Source organism: Salmo salar, chromosome 21 (genome assembly GCF_965601325.2).
Source record: "Salmo salar chromosome 21, fSalSal1, whole genome shotgun sequence".
Classification (NCBI taxonomy): domain Eukaryota; kingdom Metazoa; phylum Chordata; class Actinopteri; order Salmoniformes; family Salmonidae; genus Salmo; species Salmo salar.
The window spans coordinates 10,005,933-10,023,419 of record NC_138311.1 but is presented as its reverse complement, the minus strand read 5'-3'; the positions used below and the strand labels follow the sequence as shown (position 1 = coordinate 10,023,419).

At 42.2% G+C, this 17,487-nt stretch overlaps 1 protein-coding gene across 3 annotated transcripts in view; it reads right to left on the bottom strand.

Annotated features, from left to right (window-relative positions):
* slc39a10 (solute carrier family 39 member 10) overlaps positions 1–17,487 on the bottom strand; it is a 74,903-nt gene that overhangs the window by 15,301 nt on the left and 42,115 nt on the right. For all 3 annotated transcript variants that reach the window (XM_014163912.3, XM_014163913.3, XM_014163914.3), the window contains 3 exons: positions 16,634–16,809; positions 4,604–4,783; positions 51–171 (listed from right to left, as the gene is read on the bottom strand). In XM_014163912.3, the coding sequence (XP_014019387.2) occupies positions 51–171; positions 4,604–4,783; positions 16,634–16,809 (477 nt within the window). The remainder of the gene's footprint in view (positions 1–50; positions 172–4,603; positions 4,784–16,633; positions 16,810–17,487) is intronic.

The following is a 17,487-nucleotide window of genomic DNA, read 5'->3' as shown; positions in this document are numbered from 1 at the left end:
CAATCCTACTCTTTTGTTAGAGTTCACTTTAGGACAGGACACCCTCTCACCCTCTGTTAGAGGCTTGAGGTGAAGCCACTCTGCATCCGAGCGTCGATTCAGCTTGTGATCTGACAGCTTCCTGCCAATCTTGGCCTCCTCGCCCCTCTTCTTCCTGCGACAGAAGGTGCCCTGAAGGAAGAAAGAATAGACACATTAATAGAAAGACACAGACTTGTTTGCTAGCTCAAGTATAGCAATTCACCCACACTTAAGTGATAATTCCTGAGAAACCGGGTTACAAACATACTAAAATAATTTGACATATTTTCACAAAAAAATGTTATTTTGATTAATTTATTCATACTATTTCATCCTTCCACAAGATAGTCCCGACACAAATCTAGGGTTGCTACCCAAGCCAGCTGGTTGTTCGTTCTATTGGGCGCCAGAGACGTGACCCAGTCGTTCAGTCTTTTTGTTCTGCAGCCGGTGGAAACTTGTGGAATAGACACAGGATGGAATGCGGTTTTAAACAATCAGCGTCCAGGATTAGACCCATCAGAATAGAGAGTGGGAGGCCCCGGTGCACAACTGAGCAAGAGGACAAGTACATTAGTGTCTAGCTTGAGAAACAGATGCCTCACAAGTCCTCAACTGGCAGCTTCATTAAATAGTACCCGCAAAACACCAGTCTTAACGTCAACAGTGAAGAGGCGACTCCAGGATTTTCTTGTGAAAGAATGGTGTCCATCCCTCCAATAAAGTTTCAGACACTTCTATGCCAAGGCGCATTGAAGCTGTTCTGGTGGCCTAACGGCCTATTAAAGACACTATGTTGGCGTTTCCTTTATTTTGGCAGTTACCTGTACATGTACTACTACAGTGCCTTTAGAAAGTATTCACACCACCTTTTCCACATTGTGTTGTTACAAAGTGGGAATGAAATGGATTGTCATTTTTTTGTCAACGATCGACACAAACTACTCTGTCAAAGAGGAAGAAAAATTCTAACTTTTTTGTAATTAATTGAAAATAAAAAAACAAATATATCTTGATTAGATATGTATTCAACCACCTGACACAATACATGTTAAAATCACCTTTGGCAGCGATTACAGCTGAAAATACAATATTTTTGTTTATTGAAAATATATTTCAAAGTGATTTAGATTGTACAATGATTCTCTACAATATACAGTACTATCTTGTTTTGTCAAACTGAAAGGCAAACTATTAGAATTTTAAACAACCAGGAAATGTTGGAGCGACATCTGCATAAAAACTGTAATTAGGCCATTCGGGAAAATTCAAGGTTGTCTTGGTAAGCAAATCCAATGTACAGTTGAAGTCGGAAGTTTACATACACCAGAGCCAAATACATTTGAACTCAGTTTCACAATTCCTGACATTTAATCCTAGTAAAAATTCCCTGTCTTAGGCCAGTTAGGATCACCACTTTATTGTAAGAATGTGAAATGTCAGAATAATAGTAGAGAGAATGATTTATTTCAGCTTTTATTTCTTTCATCACATTCCCAGTGGGTCAGAAGTTTATATACACTCAATTAGTATTTGGTAGCATTGCCTTTAAATTGTTTAACTTGGGTCAAACGTTTTGGGTAGCCTTCCACAAGCTTCCCACAATAAGTTGGGTGAATTTTGGCCTATTCCTCCTGACTGAGTCAGGTGGGTAGGCCTTGCTCGCACACTCTTTCAGTTCTGCCCACAAATGTTCTATGGGACTGAGGTCAGGGCTTTGTGATGGCCACTCCAATACCTTGACTTTGTTGTCCTTAAGCCATTTTGCCACAACTTTGGAAGTATGCTTGGGGTCATTTTCCATTTGGAAGACCCATTTGTGACCAAGCTTTAACTTCCTGACTGATGTCTTGAGATGTTGCTTCAATATATCCACATCATTTTCTTTCCTCATGATGCCATCTATTTTGTGAAGTGCACCAGTCCCTCCTGCAGCAAAGCACCCCCACAACATGATGCTGCCACCCCCGTGCTTCACGGTTGGGATGGTGTTCTTCGACGTGCAAGCCTCCCCCTTTTTCCTCCAAACATAATGATGGTCAATATGGCCAAACAGTTTTATTTTGTTTCATCAGACCAGAGGACATTTCTCCAAAAAGTACAATCTTTGTCTCCATGTGCAGTTGCAAACCATAGTCAGTTTTTTTTATGGCGGTTTTGGAGCAGTGGCTTCTTCCTTGCTGAGCGGCCTTTCAGGTTATGTCGATATAGGACTCGCTTTACTGTGGATAGAGATACTTTTGTACCGGTTTCCTCCCGCATCTTCACAAGGTCCTTTGCTGTTGTTCTGGGAATTATTTGCACTTTTTGCAGCAAAGTACGTTAATCTCTAAGAGACAGAACGCGTCTCCTTCCTAAGCGGTATGATGGTTGCATGGACCCATGGTGTTTATACTTGCGTACTATTCTTTGTACAGATGAACGTGGTACCTCCAGGCGTTTGGAAATTGCTCCCAAGGATGAACTAGACTTGTGGAGGTCTACAATTTATTTTCTGAGGTCTTGGCTTATTTCTTTTGATTTTCCCATGATGTCAAGAGAGGCACTGAGTTTGAAGGTAGGCCTTGAAATACATCCACACGTATATCTCCAATTGACACAAATTATGTCAATTAGCCTATCAGAAGCTTCTAAAGCCATGACATCATTTTCTGGAATTTTCCAAGCTGTTTAAAGGCACAGTCAACTTAGTGTATGTATGTAAACTTCTGACCCACTGGAATTGTGATACAGTGAATTATAAGTGAAATAATCTGTCTAAACAATTGTTGGAATAATGACTTGTCATGCACAAAGTAGATGTCTTAACCGACTTGCCAAAACTATAGTTTGTTAACAAGAAATGTGTAAACTTCCGACTTCAACTGTATAAAATCAAATCAAATGTATTTGTCACATACACATGGTTAGCAGATGTTAATGCAAGTGTAGCGAAATGCTTGTGCTTCTAGTTCCAACCATGCAGTAATATCTAACAAGTAATATAACCTAACAATTCCACAACAACTACCTTATACACACACACACAGTGTAAAGGAATGAATACGAATATGTACATAAAAATATATAAAATGAGTGATGGCCGAACGGCATAGGCAAGATGCAGTAGATGGTAAGAGTAGAGTATGTACATATGAGATGAGTAATGTAGGGTATGAAAACATTATATGAAGTGGCATTGTTTAAAGTGGCTAGTGATACATCAAGATGGCAAGATGCAGTAGATGGTATAGCGTACAGTTTATACATATGAGATGAGTAATGTAGGTTATGAGAACATTATATAAAGTGGCATTGGTACATAGACAGGGTAGTCATTTAAAAATCATGTTAAACACACAGTGAATCCATGCAACTTATGTGACTTGTTAAGCACATTTCAGCGTTTAATTTTTTATTTATTTGTAAACATTTCTAAAAACATAATTACACTTTGACATTATGGGGTATTGTGTAGATCAGTGATACAAAACCGAATCAATTTTAAATTCAGACTAACAACAAAATGTGGAAAATGTCAAGGGGGGGTGTGAATACTTTAAGGCACTGTATTTCCTACAATCTATTCTTTCACGTCACACTAATATTCATAAGGTATGTCTTACTTCCCAGGTATTTTGAATACCAGTTCACAATAGCAAACACCAGAGGTGTGCACTCGAGTCACATGACTTGGACTCGAGTCACAAATATGGTGACTTGCAACTCGACTTTGACTTTAACCCCAATGACTCGTGACTTAACTTGGACTTGAGCCTTTTGACTTGAACTGACTTGATACCCTCCAAGCCCAAATAATAAAAATGACGCTTACATTTTTTTTTTTTTAAAGCATAAACTCTTCATTTAACAGATTACAGTTTGAATCGGACAGCTGCCAATCAAATTGTGCCAGCTGAGAAAAAGTTGTGTGTGGCAGTGCAGAGGAACGTCGGTGGGTGAATTCAGATGGAACCCGTGGAAAGATGACCCAAAATTATTATTTGCGGATATAAGGACTACACTGTAGTCAAAAAACGGATCGCAACTTGCAAAACACACGGTAAGAAAATTACAGACGGAGGCGCAACAACTTCCAACTTTGTTCGACATTTGAAGCTGCACAAAGAACATTAAGTCATGGCTAATATAGCCGACAGCTAGCTAGCGAGCGAGCGAGCGAGAGATAGAGAGATATATATATATATATAAAAAAAAAAACTTTGCTAGTGTAGGCTAGCGTAACGTTAAAATAATGAGCCTCCACACTGTCAGTCAGTGCGGGAATGTGATCATTGCACCCAAGATTGTGCTACAACTGGCCAGGCAGTTGGAAGCCTAAATCCTGCCTGATGTTACTGCTGTTCCTGAAACCATTGACATACGTTAGCCCACTGTGTGTGTGTGTGTGTGTGTAAGGTTGGGCAATTGTGCACGGGGGGGGGGGGGGGGGGTCTTTCTCATGGCTACCCATGTACTTCCATGGAAATATAACGTTTTTGGAATGTAATAAATATATATTTTTAAAAGCATTCATAAACACCTAGTTATGAAGTTATTTCCATAGCATTCAATCAGGTATGGGTGCATGGCTCCTTCTTACCCCTGCATCTTTGTAGTGTTTGAACATGCCGAGGCAGTGCTCAATGATGAAGAGGAAGTAGATTCCAGCCAGCGCTGTCAGGCCCTTCCAGACCCCGTCGAAGGCAGTGAGCATGTCCACCTCTTTAGTGTTGCTCTTGTTTCCTGACTCACCGTGACTGTGGTCATGCTCCCCTTGAGCCTGTGAGATGGGGAAAAAAACCAAAAAACAAAACATTGGTGGCACTATTTTACAGTCTTGTTTCCACTGGTATTTAATAGGAAATTGTGGTATAGTGTAGCCGGAGTACCAGTCTTTTTAGTTAACATTCCACTCCTTGCCTCTCCTGTCATTTGCCAAAGAGACTGGCCTTTCCTCAATCTTCAAATATTAACATTCTATCATCAATGACCTCGAAGAGATCAGAGGATTTGATCCCGATTTGATAACCCTCATAGCTGTACTCCAATCACAAAAGGTATGCAAATATTGGAACTATATAAACATTTATTTTCTCCACAGATCACATAGGCAAAGACTTTTATAACTAACCCAAGATAGACCACATCCTGTCGTTTCCAATGGAAGAAAATTATTCATCTTATTGGCACATGCTTACTCTGAAGTACACATGTTCAATAACCAGGGGTTAAAATAAAGCGGTCCGCTACAGTGTCACAGCAAAAGAAAGTGGGGTACGGTGTAGTGGTAAAACATGAGCATATAACAATAATTCAAACAAAATGTCAAGAAAACTGTAAGCTATTACACCACTTATCATTACCGCATGTCAGAGGCATGAAAAATTTGCAAAATGGACTTCATCTCGCTCCATCTTCTCCGACTGTCGGCCACTGGGCTTCCCCTCATCAACATATTCAGTGTTGAGTGGAAATGCCAACCAGATGCTTCAGATTTACACATTCAGTGAAACATATGGCTCGTTGTTCTGTGGCCTTTTTTTGTTGTTGTCCAGACAAAAATCAGTCTGAAAAGTTGCTAGCTCATGTCGACCATGATGTCCTTCTGGACATACTGGAGAAGTAAATTGGTTTAGGACCTATTAAACCAGTATAGAGTTTGTCACCCTTGGTGAACATACAGCAACTGTGAAAAAAATGGTAGCGGTCACACACGATTTTCACTGCTACGCAGACGATACACTTTACGTTACTATGTCGCCAGAAGATTTCAACTCCACGGATAAATTATTAGACTGTATTAGTGATTTAAATACTTGGATGCCTCACAGCTTCCTCCAGCTAAATCAAGATAAAGACCAGGGTAATATAAAGACCAGGTAGTATAAAATGTGAGGCACAGAGAGAATCTGGCCTCACATTTTAATTCACAGGTAATATAAATAAAACACCAGGTTGAAAAACCTACGTGTTATTTTAGATTCTGACCTAAATTTCAAATCACACATTAGGAATGTGACTAAAAATAGCTTTTTTACCACACGAGGAACATTGGCAAGGTGTGGCCATTTCTCTCTCAGGCTGATACAGAGACTCATCCACGCATTTAGTACAAGCAGGCTTGAGTACTGTAATGCTCTCCTGTCTTGGTCTACCCAAAAAAAACAATTAGTCAAATGCAAAACATAGAATGCTGTAGCACGGGTAATGACCAAGACCAGACGGAGCACGTTACACTGGTTTTAAGGTCTCTGCAGAATTTTTGTAATAAATTATAATATATTAAGATTCTTCTATTGGTTTTTAAATCAATCCATGATTGTGCACCCCAATACATTTCATTTATGTACCCAGTAGGTCCTTCAGGTCCTCTGGCAGCCTTTTAACTATCCCAAATTAAGGAACAAGAGGCATGGAGAAGCAGCCTTTAGTTATTATGCCCAAATCTCTGGAATAGCCTGCCAGAGAACCAGAGCGGGGCCAAAACTGTGGACATATTTAAAAGAGATCTTAAAACGCATATTTTTAGCTTAGCTTTTCTTTAGGGTGCTTTTTAGTCATTCAGTTTTGCTCCTTCTTTAGTGTTTTCTTATCGCATGTTTGTTGTGTAGTAAATATTTAAGCTCTTATTTTCAGTTTTTTTTATCCATTTTTAAAGTCATGTGAAGCACATTGTGTCGCATTCCATGTCTGAAATGTGCTGGCTGTATAAATAACGCTTGATTTGATTAAATGATCAAACTAAAGATATACTGCAATTCAAACCATAAAACATTGCACATTGATTTTAAAATGCAACAACTTGCCTAGCTAACAGCTAAATTGTTGTATTTGACTTTGTATAATTCTAATTTCGAAGCTGCACAAAAACCAATTAGCAACCCCGCCGGACATCCAGCTGCATATTGAACATTGAGGATTGCTGAACGTGGAATGTTGGCTAAAAAGGCTGGTCCCCAGACTAGATACGGTGTACTTTCTTTAGAAATTCAATGAATTTAACTATTTTAGCATAAAGTGCTGAATACTTTTTTTTTGTGTGTGTTTATTGCAACAATAATATCAATATTACACATCAATACAGAGACACTTCTGTGTATACAATGAAAAAATAAAATAAAAGACCAATTCAGGACATCTTTAGATGTGACAAGGCAATGAGACATTAACAGACATTCAGAGTCAATACTTTGAGGGACTTATAAAATTGTAACAGTTAAATGAAAAAACTCCATTTACATTTGTGAATATAATATTTGGCCAAGAGAATACCATTTTTTATAAAACAGTTATGATCGGAATTACAAGGATAAGCATAGTGCCATTTAGCAACAAACATACTGTTTAGCACCAGTGTTCTTTAAAATAACAGATGGAAACTTTAGCAAATGCTTAGCTAGTAACTTTGGCCAACATTCTTTAATTTCATGGCCTGGATTCCTGAACTTGTTAACAGAATGAAATGTCAAGGCAATTATTTCATCGCTATTAGGGGTGATGGATGATGAATTGATGACTGGCATGAAACTCAGAGGTGAGGAAGTCTGGATGGAATAGTTTGCAGGGAGCTGATTTTCTGGGGTGGTCTGAATGCAGGTTTTGTGGAGAAAGATTGTCTGGGATAATGCAAAAGGCTAATTCAACTAGAGCAGTCTCATTTTACACAGATAAAAAAAATCTAAATAAATTGTGTGTGATACTTCACAAGGAGCTGTCAGGCTGAGGGCTGTGAGGGGAGTTGGCACTGTATGTGTGGCACTATATTGGCACTCCACTGAGGGCACCCGTGGTAAGGGAACAGGATCTTATAGTGAATGAGTTGGTCTGGCGATGGCAGGGGTTTAGACAGTGGGGCGCAATGTTTAGAACTTTGCAGATGAAAACGTCATGAAGAGTCAACACCTTATTTCTTATTCTGCAAGAAAACTAAATCATATCTGCTCTACGCAATCCACTTCTAACTGAACGCTCTAACGTTAGGCCAGAATGTGGTTAGTGGGTGTGTGTGGATTGGGTGCCATGGCTACGCGGGAACTGAGATGGCATGCGAGGTGAATGTGTGGGTGGTAGATGGCAGAGAAGTTGGCCTACTCCGTGTTCGAATTGCATATGGATCAAGGCCTAAAATTAAACACCCGCCACACACCAAATGCAGGTAGGTTTTGGCATTGGCGGGTAGTTACTCAGGGCTCTACAGTGCAGGCACTTTATAAAGATTGTCACAAGTCAAGTATGGGCACTTGTGAGTTGTGATTAATAGAAATATGATACTGCAGCATTTATTTTTCTAAGTATTTCTGCCATTCTGTTTCATACATGTTAATGCACAATCCAATCCTAACGTTGTTCCCCACCTCGCGCAGCAACACTGCCTGTCTGGGGGGCTGTACACACTGAAGTGCTGAAATATTTGTTTTTAGAAGCAATGCACACAGGCAGGAGTTGGTCTAACTAGTAAAGTGAGACTTGTGCCTCTTGGATATTTACATTGTTTTGTCCACAAGTTTTGTTTTTAACCTGTTAGGGCTAGGGGGCAGTATTTACACGGCCGGATAAAAAACGTACCCGATTTAATCTGGTTATTACTACTGCCCAGAAACTAGAATATGCATATAATTATTGGCTTTGGATAGAAAACACCCTAAAGTTTCTAAAACTGTTTGAATGGTGTCTGAGTATAACAGAACTCATATGGCAGGCAAAAACCTGAGAAGATTCTGTACAGGAAGTGCCCTCTCTGACCATTCCTTGAGCTTCTTGACTCTTTTTATTGAAAACTTAAGAATCTTTGCTGTAACGTGACACTTCCTACAGCTCCCATAGGCTCTCAGAACCCGGGAAAAAGCTGAATGACGTCTTTGCAGCCCCTGGCTGAAAAACATTAGCGCCTTTGGTAAGTGGTCTATCAGAGGACAATGAGACTGAGGCGCGTGCACGAGGCGACCCCATGTTTTTATTTTATTTTCTCTCTCTTTGAGCTAAAACACAGATTCCCGGTCGGAATATTATCGCTTTTTTACGAGAAAAATGGCATAAAAATTGATTTTAAACAGCAGTTGACATGCTTCGAAGTACGGTAATGGAATATGTAGACATTTTTTCGTCACGAAACAAGTCGGGCGCATCACCCTTCTTTACACTTCCGATAGTGTCTTGAACGCACGAACAAAACAGAGGATATTTGAACATAACTATGGATTATTTTGAACCAAACCAACATTTGTTATTGAAGTAGAAGTCCTGGGAGTGCATTCTGATGAAGAACAGCAAAGGTAATAACATTTTTCTTATTGTAAATCTGACTTTGGTGAGGGCTAAACTTGGTGGGTGTCTAAATAGCTAGCCCTGTGATGCCGGGCTATCTACTTAGAATATTGCAAAATGTGCTTTCACCGAAAAGCTATTTTAAAATCGGACATAGCGAGTGCATAGAGGAGTTCTGTATTTATAATTCTTAAAATAATTGTTATGTTTTTTGTGAACGTTTATCGTGAGTAATTTAGTAAATTCACCGGAAGTTTGCGGGGGGTATGCTAGTTCTGAACGTCACATGCTAATGTAAAAAGCTGGTTTTTTATATAAATATGAACTCGATTGAACAAAACATGCATGTATTGTATAACATAATGTCCTAAGATTGTCATCTGATGAAGATCATCAAAAGGTTAGTGCTGCATTTAGCTGTGGTTTGGGTTTATGTGACATTATATGCTAGCTTGAAAAATGGGTGTCTGATTATTTCTGGCTGGGTACTCTGCTGACATAATCTAATGTTTTTCTTTCGTTGTGAAGCCTTTTTGAAATCGGACAATGTGGTTAGATTAACGAGAGTCTTGTCTTTAAAATGGTGTAAAATAGTCACATGTTTGAGAAATTGAAGTAATAGCATTTCTAAGGTATTTGAATAACGAGCCACAGGATTCCACTGGCTGTTACGTAGGTGGGACGATTTCGTCCCACCTTCCCTAGAGAGGTAAAATGTTGTCGGCCTCTACTAGTCAGATTCTCACAGGCACACTTGTGATGTGCAGTTCGCAAACAATTCATTATTTTTGAACTACTATTTTTACTGTCTTGATTAGTGTTATGTTAGCTAGCTACATAGTTGCCTTTGTATCATGATAAAGGTGTAGTACTGAAACTATCGAGGTTACCTAGCCAGCTACACTTTCAAACAAAGTCAACAACGCAGCCACTGGTAGCTAGCCTACTTCACCAGCCAGCAGTACTGTATCATTTAGTCATTTTAGTCAATAAGATTTTTGCAACGTAAGCTTAACTTTCTGAACATTCGAGACGTGTAGACCACTTGTCATTCCAATCTCCTTTGCATTAGCGTAGCCTCTTCTGTAGCCTGTCAACTATGTGTCTGTCTATCCCTGTTCTCTCCCCTCTGCACAGGCCATACAAACGCTTCACACCGCGTGGCCGCTGCCACTCTAACCTGGTGGTCCCAGCGCGGACAACCCACGTGGAGTTCCAGGTCTCCGGCAGCCTCTGGAACTGCCGGTCTGCGGCCAACAAGGCAGAGTTCATCTCAGCCTATGCTACCCTCCAGTCCCTCGACTTCTTGGCACTGACGGAAACATGGATTACCACAGAAAACACTGCTACTCCTACTGCTCTCTCCTCTTCTGACCACGTGTTCTCCCATACCCCGAGAGCATCTGGCCAGCGGGGTGGTGGCACTGGAATCCTCATCTCTCCCAAGTGGACATTCTCTCTTTCTCCCCTGACCCATCTGTCTATCGGCTCCTTTGAATTCCATGCTGTCACAGTTACCAGCCCATTCAAGCTTAACATCCTTATCATTTATCGCCCTCCAGGTTCCCTTGGAGAGTTCATCAATGAGCTTGACGCCTTGATAAGTTCCTTTCCTGAGGATGGCTCACCTCTCACAGTTCTGGGTGACTTTAACCTCCCCACGTCTACCTTTGACTCATTCCTCTCTGCCTCCTCCTTTCCACTCCTCTCCTCTTTTGACCTCACCCTCTCACCTTCCCCCCCTACTCACAAGGCAGGCAATACGCTTGACCTCATCTTTACTAGATGCTGTTCTTCCACTAATCTCATTGCAACTCCCCTCCAAGTCTCCGACCACTACCTTGTATCCTTTTCCCTCTCGCTCTCCTCCAACACTTCTCACTCTGCCCCTACTCGGATGGTATTGCGCCGTCGCAACCTTTGCTCTCTCTCTCCCCCGCTACTCTCTCCTCTTCCATCCTATCATCTCTTCCCTCTGCTCAAACCTTCTCCAACCTATCTCCTGATTCTGCCTCCTCAACCCTCCTCTCCTCCCTTTCTGCATCCTTTGACTCTCTATGTCCCCGATCCTCCAGGCCGGCTTGGTCCTCCCCTCCTGCTCCGTGGATCGACGACTCATTGCGAGCTCACAGAACAGGGCTCCGGGCAGCCGAGCGGAAATAGAGGAAAACTCGCCTCCCTGCGGACCTGGCATCCTTTCACTCCCTCCTCTCTACATTTTACTCTTCCGTTTCTGCTGCTAAAGCCACTTTCTACCACTCTAAATTCCAAGCATCTGCCTCTAACCCTAGGGAGCTCTTTGCCACCTTCTCCTCCCTCCTGAATACCCCCCCCCCTCCCTCTCTGCGGATGACTTCGTCAACCCTTTTGAAAAGAAGGTTGACAACATCTGCTCCTCGTTTGTTAAGTCAAACGACACCGCTGGTCCACTTTCTACCACTGGTCCTGCTCACATTGCCTTACCCTATGCTTTGACCCCTTTCTCCCCTCTCTCTCCAGATGAAATCTTGCGACTTGTGACGGCTGGCCACCCAACAACCTGCCCGCTTGACCCTATCCCCTCCTCTCTCCTCCAGACCATTTCCGGAGACCTTCTCCCTTATCTCACCTCATTCATCAACTCATCCTTGACCACTGGATACGTCCCTTCCGTCCTCAAGAGAGCGAGAGTTGCACCCCTTCTCAAAAAACCTACACTCGATCCCTTCGATGTCAACAACTACAGACCCGTTTCCCTTCTTTTCTCTCCAAAACTCTTGAGCGTGCCGTCCTTGGCCAGCTCTCTTGCTATCTCTCTCAGAATGACCTTCTTGATCCAAATCAGTCAGGTTTCAAGACTGGTCATTCAACTGAGACTGCTCTTCTCTGTGTCACGGAGGCTCTCCGCACTGCTAAAGCTAACTCTCTCTCCTCTGCTCTCATCCTTTTAGACCTATCTGCTGCCTTTGATACCGTGAACCACCAGATCCTCCTCTCCACCCTCTCCGAGTTGGGCATCTCCGGAGCGGCCCACGCTTGGATTGCGTCCTACCTGACAGGTCGCTCCTACCAGGTGGCGTGGCGAGAATCTGTCTCCGCACCACGTGCTCTCACCACTGGTGTCCCCCAGGGCTCTGTTCTAGGCCCTCTCCTATTCTCGCTATACACCAAGTCACTTGGCTCTGTCATATCCTCACATGGTCTCTCCCATCATTGCTATGCAGACGACACACAATTAATCTTCTCCTTTCCCCCTTCTGATAACCAGGTGGCGAATCGCATCTCTGCATGTCTGGCAGACATATCAGTGTGGATGACGGATCACCACCTCAAACTGAACCTCGGCAAGACGGAGCTGCTTTTCCTCCCGGGGAAGGACTGCCCGTTCCATGATCTCGCCATCACGGTTGACAACTCCATTGTGTCCTCCTCCCAGAGTGCTAAGAACCTTGGCAACACCCTGTCGTTCTCCACTAACATCAAGGCGGTGACCCGAACCTGTAGGTTCATGCTCTACAACATTCGCAGAGTACGACCCTGCCTCACACAGGAAGCAGCGCAGGTCCTAATCCAGGCATTTGTCATGTCCCGTCTGGATTACTGCAACTCGCTGTTGGCTGGGCTCCCTGCCTGTGCCATTAAACCCCTACAACTCATCCAGAACGCCGCAGCCCGTCTGGTGTTCAACCTTCCCAAGTTCTCTCACGTCACCCCGCTCCTCCGCTCTCGCCACTGGCTCCCAGTTGAAGCTCGCATCCGCTACAAGACCATGGTGCTTGCCTACGGAGCCGTGAGGGGAACGGCACCTCCGTACCTTCAGGCTCTGATCAGTCCCTACACCCAAACGAGGGCACTGCGCTCATCCACCTCTGGCATGCTGGCCCCCCTACCTCTGAGGAAGCACAGATCCCACTCAGCCCAGTCAAAACTGTTCGCTACTCTGGCACCCCAATGGTGGAACAAGCTCCCTCACGACACCAGGACAGCGGAGTCAATCACCACCTTCCGGAGACACCTGAAACCCCACCTCTTTAAGGAATACCTAGGATAGGATAAAGTAATCCTTCTACCCCCCCCTTAAAATATTTAGATGCACTATTGTAAAGTGGTTGTTCCACTGGATATCATAAGGTGAATGCACCAATTTGTAAGTCGCTCTGGATAAGAGCGTCTGCTAAATGACTTAAATGTAAATGTACTGACTCAAGAGTCATGATTTGTTTTTCATGAGTGACTTGTTAATTTAAGTTGTTCGTTTGATCTGCTAGTGCCGGCCGTAATGAGTCCTAAAGCAGGATTAATACACGTTCCTCCGGCTCAGCGACTCCAGAGACGTGCTCCGACCACCAACTGTCTGGCATATGTGTGGAGGAACTTACAATTGATTGCATGGTGCATTAATGAATGCCATTAATTGATTATTGAATGTTATGCTGGAAACAGCTTTGTAGAACCAAAACATACACAGCTCAACAAACTCAAAACTCGACAACGTAACATTTGGAGTGCTGCAGTTCGCAAACAACATTGTGCTCATCACCCTCACGGCAGTCAAGGAATGCATTTTGCCAAGAGTTGCTCAAAACCTAGTCCAGTTACAGCCACAACTAGTCTAGACCTTGTAATAAACGCATCAATAAATAATTGTATATGTTTGTATGCCCAGCAATACACACATGTACATTGTTTAAAGCACGTTTGCGTCACAAATGACAGCTCCAATGAGCCCCCTATGGTGAACGACATGTGAACCAGAGGCTTAAGAATCATGACTTCGAGAGTTCAGTTCATCGATGCCCAGTAGAGGGTCCTGAATGCTCTGGGCATGACTGACTCAAATGAACGAAATTAGTCAAAAGATGAGTTATTATGACTGAACGAGTCGAAAAGATCAGTCAGCAAAAAGAGCCGAAATTTCCATCAGTAAGGCACACTGAAGACTCAAGTGGCCCCGTTACCACAGTAACCTTAAAGGGGCAGCAGAATCTGTGATATTTGGTTAAAAGACTCAGGTCACTAAATATTACATTAAACTGAGAAATATACCACATTACTTCTTACTAGTAATACATATCTTGTTTTAGAAACGTTACTAAGCATGCTCATCCATTTTGTTTAACGCAAAACAAATATTTTGGTTGGTAAAAAAAACCTGAGAGGCATTAAAACGTTTTTAGGCCCTGACATTGACTCTTGGGGGTGCCCCATGTCTCTTAGGGGTGCCAGATGTTAATATTTTTATTTTGGGGGGGCCTGCATAGATATTTCCATTCTTGTTGTGGGGTGCCCAGCTCCCCTCTTCCAAGTATAGCTTTAATTCACGTGGGGCAGCAGGTGAATCATCAATCTGACATTCTGTAAAAAGTCTTCCTATTGGGGAAATTCGACTTAACCTCTCTAGGGTATGTGGGACGAAATCATCCCACCTAGTCAACAGCCAGTGGAATCGCGTGGCGCGATATTCAAATACCTTAGAAATGCTATTACTTCAATTTCTCAAACAATCAACTATTTTACACCATTTTAAAGATAAGACTCTCGTTAATCTAACCACATTGTCCGATTTCAAAAAGGCTTTACAACGAAAGCAAAACATTAGATTATGTCAGGAGAGTACCCAGCCAGAAAAATCACAGACCCATTTTTCAAGCTAGCATATAATGTCACAAAAACCAAAACCACAGCTAAATGCAGCACTAACCTTTGATGATCTTCATCAGATGACACTCCTAGGACATTATGTTATACAATACATGCATGTTTTGTTCAATCGAGTTCATATTTATATCAAAAACCAGCTTTTTACATTAGCATGTGATGTTCAGAACTAGCAAACATACCGAAAACTTCCGGTGAATTTACTAAATTCCTCACGATAAACGTTCACAAAAAACATAAAATAAAGAATTATAGATACAGAACTCCTTAATGCAATCGCGATGTCAGATTTTAAAATAGCTTTTCGGCAAAAGCACATTTTGCAATATTCTGAGTAGATAGCTCGCCATCACGGGCTAGCTAATTTGACACTCACCAAGTTTGGCGTTCACTAATCTCAGAATTACTATAAAGAAAAATTGGATTACCTTTGCTGTTCTTCGTCAGAATGCACTCCCAAGACTTCTACTTCATCCACAAGTGTTGTTTTGGTTCAAAATAATCCATAGTTATGTTCAAATATCCTCTGTTTTGTTCTTGCGTTCAAGACACTATCTGAACGGTGATGCGCGGACGCGTATCGTGACAAAAAAAAAATCAAAATATTCCATTACCGTACTTCAAAGCATGTCAAACACTGTTTAAAATCAATTTTTATGCGATTTCTCTCGTAAAATAGCGATAATATTCCGACCGGGAGACGTCTTTTTCGTTCAATAACTGAAAATGTAAAATGGCCTCTTCACGTGCACGCCCGTCTCATTGTTCTCAGATCGACCACTAACCAAATGAGCTACTGTTTTTCAGCTTGGGACTGCAAAGTCATCATTCAATGTTCTGGTGCCTTCTGAGAGCCTATGGGAGCCTTAGAAAGTGTCACGTTACAGCAGAGATCCTCTGTTTTCGATAAAGAGAGTGTAGAAGGCCAAGAAATGGTCAGAGAGGGCACTTCCTGTACAGAATCTTCTCAGGTTGTTATACTCACAGACACCATTCAAACAGTTTTAGAAACTTTAGGGTTTTTTCTATCCAAATCAAACAATTATATGCATATTCTAGTTTCTGGGCAGTAGTAATAACCAGATTAAATCGGGTACATTTTTTATCCGGATGTGAAAATACTGCCCCCTATCCTAGAGAGGTTAAAGGCCAAGTGCAGTCAAAATTAAGCGTTTCCTGTGTATTATAACATATTGTACAGCTGAAACGAACACTGTAGAAGTATATAACAAAAGTTAAAATCAGTGTCATTTTCTCATAGTTGTTGGTTGAAAATACAATCGACACAGGACCTAACCAGCAGGTTTGCATGGGGGGAATTTCAGCTTTCCAAGGTAGATAGAACAATAACGAGAGAGGTCTAAACCTTTCTGCTAGTAACAGCTAGTTTTCAGTTACCCCTCCCCACTCAGACCACTCCCAGAAAAAGTCACAGCAAAAAATGCTAAAAAAGCTATTTTTGCCCATTTAAATGGAATCTATTACAGTAAGGTACTTAGTGTCTTTTTCCACATTTTGTTACATTACAGCCTTATTCTAAAATTGATTAAATTGTTGTTTTTTCTCATCAAGCCGTACACAATACCCCTTAAATGACAAAGCAAAAAATGTGCCAACCCAAACAAGTCTCTGAACCTGTTGGTGGATGTGTGTAGGTTGATTGGGTGCCATGGTGGCTATCTGAGAAACTGAGGTGTCACACAGGGTCAGTGGAGCCGGAAGTACTCACATGTGGCAGCAGGTGGAGCAGGGCGTCTCCGCTGAGCGTGCCCACAGCCAGGGCAACCAGGAAGGTGAGCAGGAACTTGAAGCAGCCCTGGTTGAGGATGGGCACCAGTATTACACCCAGTAGGGACAGCAGGCTGATAATGGTGATGGAGACAAAGCCCCACATCCAGACCCACACTACACACAAACAGAGAAAGGGGGTGGGGGTGAGAGAGACAAAGATGGCGAGAGAGAGTGAAGAAAGAGAAAGAGTCATACCACAACTCATAAGGGAAGGAGCATTATGCATCTAATGCAAAAAAATATTGTGAAGGGGGAGTGACACCAGTCAGAAACCTGTCCCCCTGCTGAAGAAATGTCTACCGTCCACAAGCTGTTGGCATTCATAGGCTTACTTTCTTGAGTGAGATTTTGTAACAACCACTTCCATCGCTATTGAAAAATGTCATTATGAGTTCATTTTGTCCTTGCTCCTCGAACATTTATTCAAAACAGAGGCCCAGAATTAAAACGGAAACAATGTATCAAAAGGTCATAAAAGTATATGGTCATGACAGGACCAGTTTGACAGTCATCGTTGGGGCCAGGGCTCTAGAAAACTGAGAAACTAAAGAACAATTTAGATGTTTAATGTAGTGTGAAATTCAATGTCACACAAACGTGTGCCGCATTCGCTAGACCGATACTAGCTTCTGCCGCCAGCATTCAGGTCTGGCAGGTGCCGAAGACTGAAACTGCAGGCTCATCATTCAGACAATTGATGTCAAGGGTGGACTTCGACAGTCCTTTCTTGCCACGTCAAAATTAATTGGTTTTCGATGAATATGTTGTGAAGATTGCGTAGCCTGTTTTGGA